General features: G+C 39.6%; 2 protein-coding genes across 2 annotated transcripts in view; one reads left to right on the plus strand and one right to left on the minus strand.

The window, feature by feature from the left end:
* Positions 1-4,516: 4,516 nt before the first annotated feature.
* Positions 4,517-13,592, minus strand: MMGT1 (membrane magnesium transporter 1). The gene is made up of 4 exons (XM_035009117.1): positions 13,268-13,592; positions 9,166-9,218; positions 7,072-7,175; positions 4,517-5,468 (listed from the first exon to the last, which is right to left on the minus strand). The coding sequence occupies exons 1-4, from the start codon at positions 13,344-13,346 to the stop codon at positions 5,309-5,311; spliced, it is 396 nt and encodes a 131-aa protein (XP_034865008.1). The 5' UTR covers positions 13,347-13,592; the 3' UTR covers positions 4,517-5,308.
* A 228-nt stretch (positions 13,593-13,820) lies between these two features.
* SLC9A6 (solute carrier family 9 member A6) overlaps positions 13,821-17,013 on the plus strand; it is a 61,354-nt gene continuing 58,161 nt past the window's right edge. Inside the window, exon 1 of the mRNA XM_035009152.1 lies at positions 13,821-14,005. The gene's annotated coding sequence lies outside the window, so the exon portion shown is untranslated. The remainder of the gene's footprint in view (positions 14,006-17,013) is intronic.

Raw genomic sequence — 17,013 nt, forward strand, 5'->3', positions numbered from 1 at the left:
CACTGAACAATATAGTTTGCGAACATTGGTGGGGGCAGCTATGAAAGTCATTCTGGGGATACATGGGGAAATTTGAATATAATATTGGATGATTCACCATTTTCTTCAGGGTGAGAGTGGTATGTGGTTAAATGGGAAATGTCCTCATCCTTATAGGAACAGACCACTGACGTATTTAGGGATGTCATGGTGTTGTGAAGTGTGATTATGAAGTCCACACTTAACCATAAACTATTCAGGAGGGGACAAAAGCACGTTTGGAGACAACAAAAGCAAAAGTGGCAAAATGTTAGGAATGGTGACCAAATGAAAAATGTATTGGCATTCCTCGTAGTATTCTTTCATGATTTCTGTAAGTTTGAAATTTTTCAAAGTAAAATTTTAGAAAAATATCAGTAGGATTCTAGAAATGGACAAAATGATACTAAAGGCCCTCTGGAAATATAAACATGCATGAATAACTAGGAAAAAGTCCTGAAAATAGTAATAATGCAGTGTGGACTAGCAATGTGAAATATGAAAGTGTATAGCAACTTAAAATAATTAAAAGACTGGTAATTTTTGAAACAGACTTCAGAGCTCAGAAACAGATCTAAATATACACGGAAATTCAATGTATGGATGAAGATGGCTTTTCAAATCAGTGTGGGGAAAAAAGCAAAAAAGTGGGGCTGCGATAACCAGATAGCCATTTGGGGAGAAAAGTGTTGAATCCTTACCTCATTCCTTCTACCTAAATAAAGTCCAAATGAATCAAAGATTTAAAGGTTAAAAAAAAAACTTAAAAGTACTGGAAAAATACATTAAATTTATTCTTAAATGTAAAGAAGGCCTTTTTAAGCAAGGCATGAATCCCTGAAGCCATAAAGACTGATAAGTTTAACTACATAAGTAAGTAAATAAATAAATCAATCTCAGGAAAATATTCTTAAACATATGACAATGGACCAATTTTCTTAGCTTACAAAGAGCTCATACAAATCAGTAAAAAACAAATCATCTAATAGAAAACAGAACATGACCACACAGTTCACAGAAAATGAAATATAAGTAACCAATAAGCATGAAAATGTGTTCCATATCCTTCATTAACATGCAATATAGCTAACGCAAGATGTAAGATATCATTTATTCCGTTTCAGATGATCAAATGTTCAAAAGTTTAGTACCCAGTATCAGCGTGGGCCTCGGAAATAATTGTTCTTACAAATTATACGTGGGAGAATAACTGGGCCAAGATTCCTGGAGAACAATTTGGCAATAACTACTTAATTGAAAATGAAAAATACCCTTTGATCCAGCAATTCTATTGCTAAGAATTAACTCTGGGTATAATCTCATTATATGTATAACTATGTTCACGGCAATATGGTTTAGCTATAGTAAAATATTGAAAACAACCTGAGATCCTCTCAGTGTTTGAACATTTGTAACACATTCCTACATTGGAAAACCACACGGTCATTAAAAATACTGAGGTATTTCTGTATATTCTGATACAGAAAGATCTTTTAAGACACAGGTAGCAAAAAACAGCAACGTACAGAAGAATGTCTGATTCCATTAAGGTAAAGTTTTTAAAATATATATTGGCTGGCAAATAATTTTTCCCCAAACGAATGTACAGGATACTCTAAGCTGATTCCCTTTGGAGAGAGGCATTAGGCACAGGAGGGAAGGGGACAAGTTTTAATGACATGCCTTTCTGTACCATCTGATTTTTTTGTTTTTGCCACATGCATATATCATCTTTATTTTTCCCTTTTTAAAGAATACTTGATTTGGATAAGTGCCAAGTTTTATAAACCAGAACTGCCCCTTGGGTTTTCATCAGACTCTGGATTTGCCCTCTGATGCTTTTAATCGTAATGATTTCCCGTTGGGTCTAAAGTTATAACAAATTTGTGATGGAATGATGGGACACTGCTACTCAAGGACTGAAATTCTTATACCCCAAAGGTCCTTTGATAATTTAGAAATATAAATGAGATTACACATTCTATTTAGACTCTAAAAAAAACATAAAATTGCAATTCGACTTCACATGTACAATAAAAAGTAAAGTATCCATTGAATTTAGTAGAACAGCATCGCACTTGGAAAAAAAAAATACAGCCATAAAATTCTCTCTTACATTTTTCTGGGGACAGAGAAGAGAATGAGATTTAAAAAACAAAAACAAAAACAAAAACCACTACCAAAAACAGGGTGAGACAATCATTTATTTATTGGACAGGGCAAGGCCATTTAAAGAGAGGAAACATATCCAAAAGGAGGTGTTTAGCTTGGTGTTACAGGCATTGATGTTCACAACAAACAACACTACTCAATACATCATGGAAACAGGCCACATACAACCAGGAAGCTGCTGTCATGCCACTCAAAAATAAGCCACAGTGCTTTGGAAACAATCATTAGGGAGTTACAGAGCATCATGGTCTCCAATCGCCGATCTGCATTTTCTGTGGCTGGGCCATTAGCCCATAGCATTTGGCTGGTTCCCTAGTTATTAAGAAGTCTCTTCCTATATTCTAGAGAGCCTTCGATAGTGCACACTTCTGAATGTCACTAAAATCGCAATCAACTGCAGGCTTAACTAGCTTACATCACTACATTTTTTTTGGACTACCCTAGGTAGTCATGGACTGTCTCAAAGTATTATAAATAAAATTCTGAATTTAATCCATTTAGCACTGTTACGATGCACCCAAATCACCTCTATTCCTATGGTACACACTGGAAAAAGAAAACAGAAATTCATTGGAGGAAATTGAAGAAGAAATTTGGGAAGCTCACCTGGCCCGAGGTATACAAGCTGCTAGCAAAGTTAGATGCACCTGAAAACTATGTCAATTCTCTGCCAAACTATGGGGCATCATTTTTACTGGGACTTTCCTGACTGGGCAGGCAAAGATTTCAATATCCATTCTAGAGACTAGCCAAAATATTATAAATAGTCATATATCACGAGTGCTTGGTTATGAGGAAAAGCCATTCAGCCTAAGATTGACGAAGAAACGTGGTAAGTGCCTGGCCCTCCCTACTCCACATCTACTGATTTGACCAACCACTTCCTTTCACAGCGATCACAGTTCTCAAGGGGAGAAGTTCTCACTCCACATAGAACAAAACTATACTTGGGAAGCCAGTCACTAAAGACCAGACATTGTGAGAATCCATTCATATTAAAGGACCAGAATAGGCGAATCTAGAGAGGCAGAAAGTACATTAGTGGTTGCCCGGAGCTGGGAGGCACTGGGGCAGGGGGATATGAGAGGCACCCGCTAAAGGGTACAGGGTTTCTTCTGGGGGTGATAGAAATGTCCTAAAATGCATTGTGGTAGTGGTTGTACAACTTTGCGAATATATGATAAAACCATTGAACTGTACCCTTTAAATGGCTGCATTGAAGGTATGTAAATAATAAAAAAGGAAGGCAGCCCCCAAAGAGAAAAGGCCCTTTCGAATCAAGTCACACCTGAGGAAATGGCAGGCCAGCCTGACGGAAGGAGCTTGTTTCTCATACAATATATATATATATATATTTTTTAAGATTTTATTTATTTATTCATGAGAGACAGAGACAGAGAGAGAGAGGCAGAGGGAGAAGCAGGCTCCCAAGGAGCAGGGAGCCCGATGCGGGACTCGATCCCAGGACCCTGAGATCATGACCTGAGCCGAAGGCAGACGCTTAACCATCTGAGCCACCCAGGCGCCCCTCTCATACAATATTTTGATTTAATTATCACATTAACCCCTGAATTCCATTTTTAACTCATTTCTAAATTATCTTGGGCTATCAGCAGATTTCTAACTTTGTTCTCCTTAGAGAGCAGAGTCAGTGTTCCATTGATATATTGGGTTGGCAAAACAAAACTAAACAACAGTAAAAGCTCAATGACAAAAGAGTCTCGTGCTTTGGGGCTGTGTGTTACCAGGCAGAATAGAAGAGCTGAAGTCCATTTCTAATGGGAAAAATGCCATCCAGCAGAAGGGCCTCTTATGACTCTTGCCGAAAGCGTGTTGCTTTTCAAGTCTGCATAGTTATTCCCTTTGCACCTATACAATTCAAAGAAAGCAATGTTTTCATACCTGTACAGTTCAACAAAAGCAACCTCCTTTACAAAGAAATATTAAGCTCCCTGCAGATCAAAGGGCTAGCCAAATCCCCTAAACCCAAAATTACTGTTTCTAAAAAAAGTCTACTCTGTCCCCTCATCCTCAACTTCGGCAGCATCCAACAAAGATGGAAAAACTCTAAGCCTGCTAACGAATCCGAAGCTATAAAACAGTTTCTTAAATGACTTTAATTGTTTTTCATTGAAGATATTAGTTCCAAATATTTAAAACATATTTGTCCCAATGCCTTTGAAGCCTACCTTTGATGAGAAGTTTCCTTTAGTTTTACTAATTTGCTAGTTTAGTAAGCAATAAAATAACAGAGACTTTGAATAAGTTAAACTGGCTGATGACAAGTAATCAGTTTTCTTCAGTGATTACTATTTTTCTACACAGGCAGGATAACCCATGAAATCATGAATGGTCTTTTGGTCTGTCTTCAACTATTCTTTAACTACATAACCAACTGGGGAAATTTCTGACAGAGAAATGAAGAGAACACAAGTAGCTTTACAGCAAGTTGAATTTGTTAAATATATTTATGACAAAGAATTTCTGACACAAGAATTGCTCACTGCACACAGAACCCCAGAGAAGTGATGAAACAAGACAGTCGATGTTAGGAGGTATATGGGAGTGGGGTGGGGCAAGAAGTCATGAGAAATTAAAAACTGGCAAGCATCTGCTGAAGCAGAGCCACTTTTTAGGGGTCGTAAGAAAAACTGATAAGCCACCATTTTGGTCTCTTTAGAGAAGTCCGTTTGTTGTTAAGAACCGAAGACTTTTTAACTTTCATTCATGCTGCAAAATGCAGTAGTCACATTATTTCCAAAAGGATCCTAAAAACTCAAGTGCAAAAGAAAAGAAATCTAAGAAAATAAATAATTACAAAATCATCAACATTTTTCAAAGTAATGTGTTCAAAACAGTGACTTTTACAAATGATATGAATTTGTTTTAAATGGAAAAAAGAATTCTCTCTATGAAAGATCAAAGACTCATTTCACAGATAACTTATGCTCCATTAACGATTTGATTAACAGTGTACAAACAAGAGCCACAGACTTTTTTTAATTAGGTCTGAAAGATCAATATAATATAAATACTGATGATGGGGGGAGTGTTTTATACCCCAAACTCCAATATTCCAGCTCTGTGTCCTGTCCTGTTATTATAATTTGTAAAAATCTTAACGACGCAGTGATTCAAGTTTTCGTAACTTCAATGATGTGTTCGAGGACAATGCATCTTGATTTGAAGAGTTTGTTGTATCCGAAGGCCGGAACAGTACTCGACCACGATGGTTAAATACATAAAATGATGGGTGATTCCTTAATGTGTCAAATGTCCTTAAAAGAAAAAAACAAAGTATCCACTTTAGATACACCTGTACAAAAGCCTATTTGAAAACAAGCAGGCTTCTAATGAATTATGAATTTGCTATGGGTTATACTCTTAACTAAGTTTAAATCCATGAGATCAGGCTATACATGGCAATCATATTGGGTCTCGTGATTTTTTTTTTCCTGTACAAGGAAAATAAGAAACCTGGAAAAGCAACATAAAGCTCTCAAATCTTTCTTTCAGCCACTCCTTCCAAGATGCCTATGACTATAGCACAAATAATCGCTCAGCTTTAATCACTTCTATAAATCTTAAAACTAGCTAGCCCATGCCAAATAGTCTTTTAAAAAACCAGTACATAGATTGTACCTTTGATTATTCTCATTTGGCCCTCACTATTCAAGCAATATGATCATTTCATAGATCTGTTTCCAAGAATCTTTCAAATACAACAAAAAAACTCCTTTGGCCCTTCTGTACCTACTGTTGTCCAAACTCATATATTTTGCTACCACCTACTAAATTTATATATTTTGCTACCACCTACTTAATGCCATTCTGTTTTACTTCTTTCTTTCCTGGCCCTTTGCCTGTGATTCTTGGTAGACTCTTTGTAAGAACTATAGTGGGTGGTAATAGTAGAGTATCCTTTCTTCTTTCCCAATGAGATATGTGTAGTCGAAAAAAGTTCACAAACACCTAAGTGTACGGCTTTTAGTACTGGTTTGTTTAAACATTATTTTCCTGAACAAAGACAACTCTGCCTTGATAAAAACTCAAATCTCAAAGTCAGCCCACCTAAAATTCCAAGCATACTCCTACATAAAACAGGAAGCCTGACATGTGACTATTTAAAATGTAAATTGAAAAGTAAAAGTAACGAGGGGGTGAGTTTCTTCTAACAAATAAATGTTTATTGTGAACCCTTCTGAGGACACATTGTAAAGGGTTAAAATTTCCAGGCTCAAGAAGGTAGGTAAAGTCCAGAGATGGAATTGAACAAAGCTAAAGGATAACTTTATGAAAGTAAGCAATATGGAAAAGAAAAGCAAGCCAAGCTCAAGAAAATAGCTTAGAAGCAGCACAGGAGAAAAGAGAAAGCAGAATAACAAATATACTGTAATCCAAGAATAGGAAAAGGCCAAAGAGCAGTTTAGGTCACAGTCTAGGCTCAAGTGATAGAGGAAACGGACCAAAAACCCCTATTCTTCCAAAGACTAAGCTGAGACATGAGGATAAAAAGAGGAAAAAATGGAAGGGAGGGGGGTGGGAGGGGAGGGAAGGAAAAAAGAAAAGATGAAAGGAAAACATTTCTGAGGGAATATCTTCCTATTTGTCTATCCCCTTCCACCCATCGAACCAATAAATAATTTTAAGCAAATATAACATGACATCTGAGTCTAATGTCAATAATCTGTCATTCAACTTCCATTTTTCTATCATATCAAACACTGCCTCAATATTTTGACCTCATTATTCACACAAACTGCATCATCAAAATGTAAAAACAAAATCAACTTTTATGTACCAGAAAACATACATTTTAAATTATGTAAATGAAGCAAAACCCCTATGAAACGAAGTGCCTATGAAAAGGGAAGGACTTACTTATTTTTTAGTTCTGAAGTGGCATCCATGTCTTTAAACTCTCCTGCAATATGAACTATACCATAACAGGTAACTGCAAAGGCCAGAAGTGTCTGAAGAACTATCTGTGAGTATAAAGATTGAGATTATCAAATAACATACAAATGTTATCATAAAAATTTGTAATTTTCCCTCCATCTCTTTTTAGCCTCTGACACGTATTTCTCCCAGATCCTATCGAGTCAATTCTCACTTTAAATAATTTGAACTCAGACACAATAAAATCTTCTACAAATTCTGTGGAGCAGCTGCAAAAATACTTCTAGGTTTTGCTCAAATAGCAAACAGGTACTGAGCCATTCAGAACTCAGTTACCAACTATTACCTGCTTCCAAGAGCAACTAAGACTTTGTTAATGTATTATTGTTAAATATCATAGAGTATAAAGAAGAATACCCCTGGACCCACCACCCAGCTTAAGAAATAAAACTACCAGTCCCTTTCTAGTCCCACGTGTCCCTCTCCAATTATTTCCTTCACCAACCCCCTCAAAGTTAACTATAGTTAACTATTGTACTGAATTGTATATTAATCAATTCTCTAAGGCTTTTCTTTATAATTTTACCAGATATGTATGTACCTCTAAAAAGTATATTGCTTACTTTTTCCCATCTTTGAACTTTGTGAGATTCATCCCTGTTGTAGTATATCCTTAGAGCCATTCATTTTCTTTGTATTCTATATTTCATTATATGAAAATACCACAATTTATTCATTCCACTGCTGATGGCTATGTGGGCTGTTTCCTGTGTGTTACTTTCACAATGCCTATAGAGATACCCTGCAGTAGGTCTCCTGGCACATGCGAGTAGAATCACTGGGGGAGAGTATACACACATTCAACTTCACTAGGTAATACCAAAACGTTTTCCAAAGAGGTTGTGCAAGCAAAAACTTGCAGTGTTTGATATTAACCAACCTGGGATTACAGGCACATTTGATTTTCTTGACTGTGATTTTTCTGCATTTTTCAGATTTCCCAGTTTGTAAACAGAAGCAAGGCATTTTAAGTAGATATAAATGAATATGTGTGTGGTATTAGGGGAGGGGTAATCTACCACAAAGCAAAGCAAAGGTGATAGGAGAGTGGCTTAATAGTCCCATCTATCATAACTTTCATTACAGACAACTAAAGTCAAAATTAGCCACAAGCTATTACTCTAACTTTCTGAATTAAAACTAATGTCACATGTTATACCAGCTTACACATTCCTGCCACCAGTGAACCAAGACCTATTTCATACAATGCAATCATAGGCACCATTAACAAGAATGTGGCAAATCTATGAGTTATCATGAAGTTACGTCAAGATAAATAATGTTAAGTAATAAAAGGCTGATTATAAAACTATACATATATACACATAGACAATAACTTTTTAAAAGAAAAACTGTTTTGATTAGGTAAAACTATACATAATGTAAATAAAGAATGCTGTTTATGCACAGGAGGAGAGCTGAACTACTGACATACTCCAAACTGGTGGGAGTAGCAGCAGAACTGCTGAGCAGTGAGGTCACTTCTCTTTTTTATTGTATGGGGTCAGTTTTACTTTTTATGCTTACTGCTTGATTCTGTTACAAAGAAGTTACTATCTTGTCATTTAAAATCCATTAAAGATAAAAAAAAATGGTGAGTGGAGTTCACATATCATTTCAGCTTAAAAAAAAAAAAAACACTTCCTTGTTTTTCCTTACTTTTGCCACCTACATATATGTCCCTAAACAATGTTTAGTTTTGCTTGTTCTTAGACTTTACATAAAAAGGAACTTTGCTAAGAAATAAAGTCAAGTAATCAACTTAAGTCCATCTCAGACTATGAACAGAGCAACTTCTAGAACGACTACTTAAACTACAGTTCTAGAAACCAAACAGAGAAATCTTTTGTTTCCAAATCTTCGGGTTTCACAATGAGTGACAAAGAGTAAAGTAGTGAACAGATGTTACTTCATGTCTGGAAAAATTTAAGAGAACAAGAACCAGTAAAAAATTATTATAAGCTATGTGGCTAATTTTTAAAATATATTTTAACGGAATATAAATGACCAACTTACATCTATTGGCAGTGATTCATCTTCCTTTTCTGTTAATCGCATATAAGAACGATCTATAAACCAGAAGCATACCATTAAGGAAATTGTAGCCCATTTTTCTTTCTTAAAATGCAAGCAAATCAATATACCAAAGAAGCGGCTGACTTATATGCTACATAAAGTAATGCTAATCCCGGATTCCTCAAAAACCTCTATCTTCTAAGGCAGTCAGCCTGATCTTGAACTATTTTACTTTCATCATGACCTGCTTTGTCACCTTACAAAACACGGTAAGAGTGAAAGGTGAGCAAGTATGAGGAAGAAATACCTAAACATGTTGGGTTTTTTTTTTTTTTTTTTCCTTTCGGTACTATGGGAAAACTAGAATCCTCTGAAACTAACAAGTTTCTTTCACTAACTGGTCAAAGAAATCACAATTATTTAAAAACGGATAATCCTACAGAAAACCTCAACTCTGAAATAGCACCGCCATCACAAGGTATGGATAAAGTAATACTGGCATGGACATGTTTTTTTCCTGAGAGACTATGTTGGGGCAGCGGTGGGATAGGAGAAATTCCAGAACGTCAATTTCTTTTTTTTTTTTTTTTTAAGATTTTATTTATTTATTTGACAGAGAGAGACACAGCGAGAGAGGGAACACAAGCAGGGTGAATGGGAGAGGGAGAAGCAGGCTTCCCGCTGAGCAGGGAGCCCGATGTGGGGCTCGATCCCAGGACCCTGGGATCCTGACCCAAGCCGAAGGCAGACGCCTAACGACTGAGCCACCCAGGTGCCCCCAGAACGTCAATTTCTGCCTCTCTGATTAAGTCCTAATTCTGCTGCTGCCTTAGCCTCAGGAAGCAGCAAGGTATGAAAGAAAAGGACCAGGATTTGGAAGCTGATAAGCCTGGATCATAAAACCAGCTCCTCCACTTACTGTCACTGACTTTATCTCATCAAACCTTAAGACATCTTCATGCACTGTAACATGCATCTCAATTTCAGAGTGTTAAAATGTAGGAGTGGGAGGGGGAGTGTGTCTCAGAATCAAAGAAATACAGTATCTTTCTGCTAAGTGTCTGCAACAGTAAAATGGGGATAGTGGGAAGATTACAGTAGATACATGGTAGCCATTCCGCCGTAACAAAGTTCATCCCAGCAAAGGTGAGCTTGCCATAGCACAACAGTGTGCTTGCTATCTGCTACTACAGTCTGACACGACACAATTCGCTTCAAAGGTAAATATCAGTCCTTTTGCAACATGAGCATTATAAAGAGGTCCCACTGCAGTGACGAATGCCACAAGGCATTCTCATCCCACCGGAGACACAAAAACACAAAATCCTAATTCTAGAAAAACCTGGCACGATCCCTACTTAACAATGTGCTGTGGACTTAAAAACCCAAATTGCTGTGAGTGAACATGCAGTGACTCTTAAAAGAAAATGTGTTTAGAGACATTTCTGAAGTTTTATCTTACAGGTTTAAAGAAACATCAATCCAATACCAAAAATAGGTTTGGCTAACTTCCTACTTGTCCGTTCAATTCCTAGCCAGCTTTCTTCTTTGCATGCAGCCTAATCGGACTCTAACACTACCTCTAACCAGGCATTTCCTCATCTGTAAAACGAAGGGGTTGGACTTTAGAGATCTCCTTGCTCGAGTACTGTAAAATTTTACAGCTGAAGCCAACTGTAGAAAATGACGCAGTACTCCACAGTATCCTGATCTCTAGGGTAGTGCTTCTCAAACGAATGTGCAGACAGATCACCTGGGGATCTTATTAAAATGCAGATTAGGATTCAATAAACTCTGGGGCGGGGCCTGAGTTTCTGCATTTCTAACAAGCTCCCAGGCGATTCCCTGGAGGCTGGTCCGTTGAACACCCTTGAGCCTCAAGGCTCTAAGATATTCCCTTAACCCTCTCGTCTCCCACCTCCCATCCCCGGCCTGTCTCCACGCATCCTGACATACTCTTAGCATAGCATCTGTATCACTTTATTGTGGTTCTTTACTGATTCCACTTGACTTTGAACTCCCTTGGGGCATCACTGTACCTCTGGCACCTAAGCACAGCGCAATTTCAACCACTTACACAAAACTGAATTTCATAAAGCAGTGTAGCACATAGGCTCTAGAGTCAAACTGCTTATCTTTGAATCCTGGCCCCACCATCATTGCTGTCAGTTTATGCAAGTTTCCCAGCTTGCACAAACTGCGTGTCTCAACTTCATCTTTCAAGAGCAGTAACAACAATAGCTACCTCACAGGGCTTTTGGTAGGACTGAATTAGATGATAGATGTAAAGCGCTTAGTTCAGTGCCTGGCACATAGTAAGCACTTAATAAACGTTAGCTATTATTATTGTTGTCATTTAAGACTGGAGCTTTGGAGAAACTGTCACAGAATAGAGAAGACCGGGGAAACATGACAACCAAATGTAATGTGATACCCTGCTTGATTCCTGGAATAGAAGACCTTATTGGAAAAACTGGTAAAACCCAAATAAAAGTTAGACTTTAGTTAGTAGTATTATACCAACGTCAGTTTCTTAGTTGTGACAATATACCGTGGTAATAGAAAGTGTTATCAATGCAGGAAACTGGGTGGGGGTATACAGTAACTCTACTATCTTTGCAACTTTTCTGTAAAATTTCAAAAAAAAATGTATTTAAAAAATAAAGCTGAGTTTCCATCAGACAAATGTCAATACATGTTTGTAAAAAGTAGTTAAAATAACTGGATCATTTTAATTCTATATAACAAACAAAAGGTTTTATCTTGAAAAAAAAAAATTAAAGCTTTGGAGGAATTCACATTTCATTTTCTACTTTATTCCTGAAGATGGAAAGTAATCTAGCAAATGAATAAAGTTCAACTTTGAATTCACTTCCTTCATTCAACAAATTTACTGAGTACCTACTGTGGGGAACATTGTGCTAGGCACAAGGATCGCAGCAATGAACAAAATGGGCTGCCCTCGTGGGCTCTATAGGCTGGGGCAAAGGTTAGCAAACTTTTCCCGTAAAAAGTCAGATAACAAATATTTTGGGCTTTGCAGGCCATACTGTCTCTGTGTCAACTACTCAACTCCCTACTTGGAAAGCAGCCAGACAATACCTAAACGAATGGGTGTGACTATCTGCCAGGAAAACTTCATTGATGGACACTGAAACTTGGATTTTATGTAATTGTCATGGATCATAAAATGATATTCTTTTGCTTTTTTTCCCCCAACAAATTAAAATGTGAAAACATTCTTAGCTCACTACAAAAACAGAAGAGAGTCTGCATTTGGCCCACAGGCCAGTTTGCTGACCCCTGGTCTAGTAGAGAAGGAAGACCACAAAACAGATCAGCTGTCTCAAGACCGCACCACCTCCTCTGCTAGACTCCAAGTTTCTTCTTGATGATACAATTGTATGTGTATGCTAAAGTACTTTTACTTTTTTCTTTTAAACTTCCCAGTGACTCTGTGACACAGAAAAAGCAAGAATTAAAATCCATCTCAATGAAGGCTCAGAGAAGGGACATGACTTGCCCAAGGTCACACAGATTTAGCGGTAAAGCAAGTTTTTCAGAACCAGCCCTCCAGACTCCCAGTCCAGTGCTCTTTCTCCTGTACCACAATGCCCCCATGAGGCAAACGGTCACTTAACTTCTCAGTCTCTGCCTGGACAGCCCAGAAGTGCCCAAGATGTTGTCCACCTAGTTGTCATGGGACCATGAGCATCGAGGTCCTCAATCTGACACTTTGCCTGCTCAGTCCCACGCTGGATCTGACATCACCTGTCCCGGATTCCCGGACCTACTCCCTCTCTGGCCACCCTGCAGCCTGACACAGACTCCCTCTTTGCCCACCCTGCAGCCAGCTCAGAGCCCTCTCCCAGACACCCTCTTCCCCTTCCACCCCTGCTGCAATCTCAGGTGCCCATCTCCTCAAACTCAGACTCCGAGCCTTCCACCGGGAAGCCCCGCGCCGCTTCTCGGAGTCACCACCCAACTCTAAGGGCTCAAATGACCATTCCTGGGACACTCGGTCCGACACTCCCTCGGGGTGCTCCCACACACCACCCCCGGAGTCCCACACAGGAGCGGTCGCGGTTCCCCCAGCACTTACGCTGCGCAGCGGAAAAGGCCGCGTGGGCTAGGGCAAAGAGGCCGACGCCCACCAGCCCCTTCCACAGTGACGGCGCCATGATTCCGGAGAAGCAGCAGCCCAACAAAAGAGGCGAAGGGCGGCGAGCGGTTCCTTCTTCCACTGGCGGGTGTCCGCGCAGCGCAGAGAGATGACGTCACCGAACCCCTGGGCGCGAAGTGCCTCGGAGGTGGAAAAACCAAAGAGCCGTGAGAAAGCGGAAGCAGGAATGCCGGGAAGAAGGGGAAAGCGACACGGAATAAGGTCCGCGAGTGACCATGAGCCGAGCCTGCGTGCACCGTCTCTCCGTGAGGGGCGGAGCTAAGCGGAGAGCGTACCGAAGGAGGCGAGAGCGGATCAACGGGGAAGCGGAGCGGAAGGGCGCCAGCGAATGAGCGCGGGCCGCGGAGCAAGGGGCAGGGCCCGCGAGGGGCCCGGGCGGGGCCGAGGGGCGGGGCACCGGGAGGGCTGGAGGCGGAGGTTCAAGGCCGGCGGCGCTGGGTCTCTACTCCTCGCAGGGGGGTTTGTTTGTTTGCTTTGCTTTTCCGTCCCGCTGGGTCCTTTGTTTTCTGCTGGCGGGTACAGTGCTTCAGCCCTCTGGGAGCCAACACTGCTGAAGGAGGCAAGGGTGTGAAAGCCAAGAGGCGGGTGGGGTGCAGAGGAGAACAACCCGGTATTTGGAACCCCAAACACGTGGCACGCGTGGGATGCTCCGTAAAAGTTAGTTCCCTTCTCCTTACCTTCAAAAGGTCTTGAAGAAAGACTCGCGCCCCAAGGGGTTGTGGTGCCGCGCGGGAGGGTTTTTGTCCTGAAGAGAGGCAGCTTACGTTAGGGAGAAATGAAAGGGGAGGAATAAAAGGACGCGCACAACGCCAGCCCACCTCTATCTCTGATCAGGAAAAAAGTGTACTCTCCTTTCTCGATTTGTCTTTGTCTCCATCCCCTAAAATGTACACATTCATTAGTGAGAGTCTCCCCTTCTTTCCACTCTGCTCTCCTATGGCGAGCTCACCTCTTCATTCCCACCGCAAGCGGTAACACAGTAATTCCAAAGTGACATCTCAATCTCAAACGTCTCTCTTTGGCTCCAGACCTGCATTTCCAGACCTGCTAATCGCTTATTTCTATCCTGCGGCACTTCAAACTGAATATGGCTAAGACGCAATTCATCCATTTTTCCAAACTCTGCACCAACTCCTCCAGTGCCCCTTGTCTGATTGGCACAGCGTTGTAAGCTGCATATCACAAGGTAAATGCCCTCGGCCCTGTCAGGATTCTACTTTTTAGCTGCATCAATTTTGCTAACTCTCATTTGCTCAAAGATGCCTATCCTGGACACCCCCTTTTAAACTTGCAGTCTTCCCATTCCTGGTCCCCTTAGCCTGCTCCATTTCTTTCTTTCTTTTTTTAATATCACCTTCTGAAATATTCTATAATTTACCTGTTTATTATGTTTGTTGTGTTATTATTGTTCACTCTCTTCCCCCATTGGAAGGTAAGTTCCAAGAGAACAAAGATTTCTGTCCATGCCTAGAATATTGCCTGTCACATATGGTAGGCATTCAAAGACTGTTTGCTGAATGAATTATGGGAAAGAAGTGGGGAGTGATGTAGCCTTGTTTGAAAGGATCTCTATAGAGAGTCCTTCCATTTTTTTGAATTGGGTTCAGAAATCCCTGGGACTTGCATATACTCTTAAATTTTGATGACCCCTCGATTGATGATAAACATTTTCTGATGTACTTGAGCTTCCTCAAAGCTGAAAAAAAATTAGAATATAAAGAAGGCATCCAAGAGCCTTCAGATTACCTTTATACAATTTTTGTCCTCCGTCTCATTTTCCAAACTTTTAATTATGGTCATTATTTTCGTCTGGGCCCACTCCAATTCTTTCACTTCTAAGCCAAGATTTGACACAGTACTCAATCAATGTCAAGTACAGTGTAATGTATTTCTTACAAATGTAGGCATATTTATAAACCACACAATCAGGAAGAACCAGGAAATAATCTTTCTGTACTTGACAGGAAAGTGCTTCCTTCGCCCCTGGGAGGTGGCTAGATAGAAAAGATAATTGACCGGGAAAAAAAGTCTTAACCCTTGGTTTTAGCTTTGATAATGGTCAAATTGAAAATAGCCTTTTCAGGCATCCTACTAAATTATCTCTGCTAATATTAATTTATCCGAAGCAGAAAAATGATTAGGTTTCTTAAGGGAGCTGAGATCTGGTTCCTTTCCTTTGAAAAGATGAGGTTACAGGGGAAAAAAGAGCCGGTAAGAAATCTGGTATTTGTATAAGCCACCAGTACATTATCCTAGTCTTCAGGGAAGTGGCCAGGCATCGAATTTAGTTTTCTCCACTACACCCTTAAGACGCATGCCCCCCATTCTCTTCTTTTGAATATCTTACCCATGTACGGATGCAAAAGAAACTACACTAGATTCACATTTTCTAGAAATAAACGGTTAACTCCTATTCAGGGAGTGGGATTTTAATGGTCTCATCTGTAAATTTTAACATGAAGGGAAGCCAAGGTATTCATAGTCATAGTTAACCAAGGATTGTATCATTGTATCATTCAAATAAGTACCTTGGGTCCATTCCTACATTGTTTTCTGGGTTGGAGTTCATTCCAAAAGTGCAAGGTACAGCTAGGAGCAGCAATGTTTTCGTGAGCTCTTAGAACAGAAGTCAAACTTCATGCGAAAGAGCATTTAAATTCCTAGGTGACCCCAGAAGTGCCTTTAGTTTTCCTAAAGAAACAGCTATTTTCCATATGCACAGAGGATCCATGATGTGAAATTGTTAAAGGTGGGGATAATGATCTCTAAAGCGTTTCCTACCCAGATGTTATTTACGAAGGCTCATCACGTCTTCCCAGGATAGTCTGTTGAATGAGAAAGCACTGCAATCCCAAATTGTTTTCAAGTTAATTAACTTGGTTACATGCCACCCAACTAGGCGAGTGACTTCATGCACCACTCAGATGTGCTTCCATTTCCCACGCAGATTCTCCCTCTTTCCTGAACACTCTGTCCTTTCCTACCTAGTTCAAAAATCCACTTTCCCTAGGAATATGTTGCTATTATAGGTATCTATAAGAGGAATATATCTATTGTAGGTACTAAACCTTTCTTCAAACTATTTATATTTATTCCAACCTCCCTGGGTAACTAATTCTAGAATTTTACTACCTGCTTGATTAACTAGTATTTTCAACATTTATATTGAAATCGCATCATCTTTTTTATTTCTTTGCAAAAATGGTGTATGTTCGGTGTAAGAAATTCAAACAATGAAACGATGTATCCCTCTTAATGCATTAAGTGGCACCTTGGCATTTACTGAGTTTTGAATCTCAGTAAACAAGACTGTGGTTACTTGATTCACATCTTTAAGACCTGTTTACTGAAAGGTTTATACCCCTGTGGTTAAAAGCATATGCTCTAGAATCAGATTGGGTTTGAATCCTGGCTTCTCCTTTACTATCCGGGAGATTGGGCGAGTTACTTAATTTCACTGTGCCTCAGTTTCCTCATCTGTAAAGTGGAGATAATAACAGTACTTACCTGGTAAAATTGTTGTTAGGATTGAGTGAGACAACACAATCCTATTATTTAGAATAATCCCACTCTTGATCTCTGGGTTGCAAGTTCGAGCCCCATGTTGGGTGTGGAGATTACTTTAGAAAAATAAAATCTTGAATAAAAGAATAACCTCGCATGGT

The sequence above is a fragment of the Mirounga leonina genome, unplaced genomic scaffold, assembly GCF_011800145.1.
Source record: "Mirounga leonina isolate KUSES-001 unplaced genomic scaffold, KU_Mleo_1.0 Mir_101664, whole genome shotgun sequence".
NCBI lineage: Eukaryota > Metazoa > Chordata > Mammalia > Carnivora > Phocidae > Mirounga > Mirounga leonina.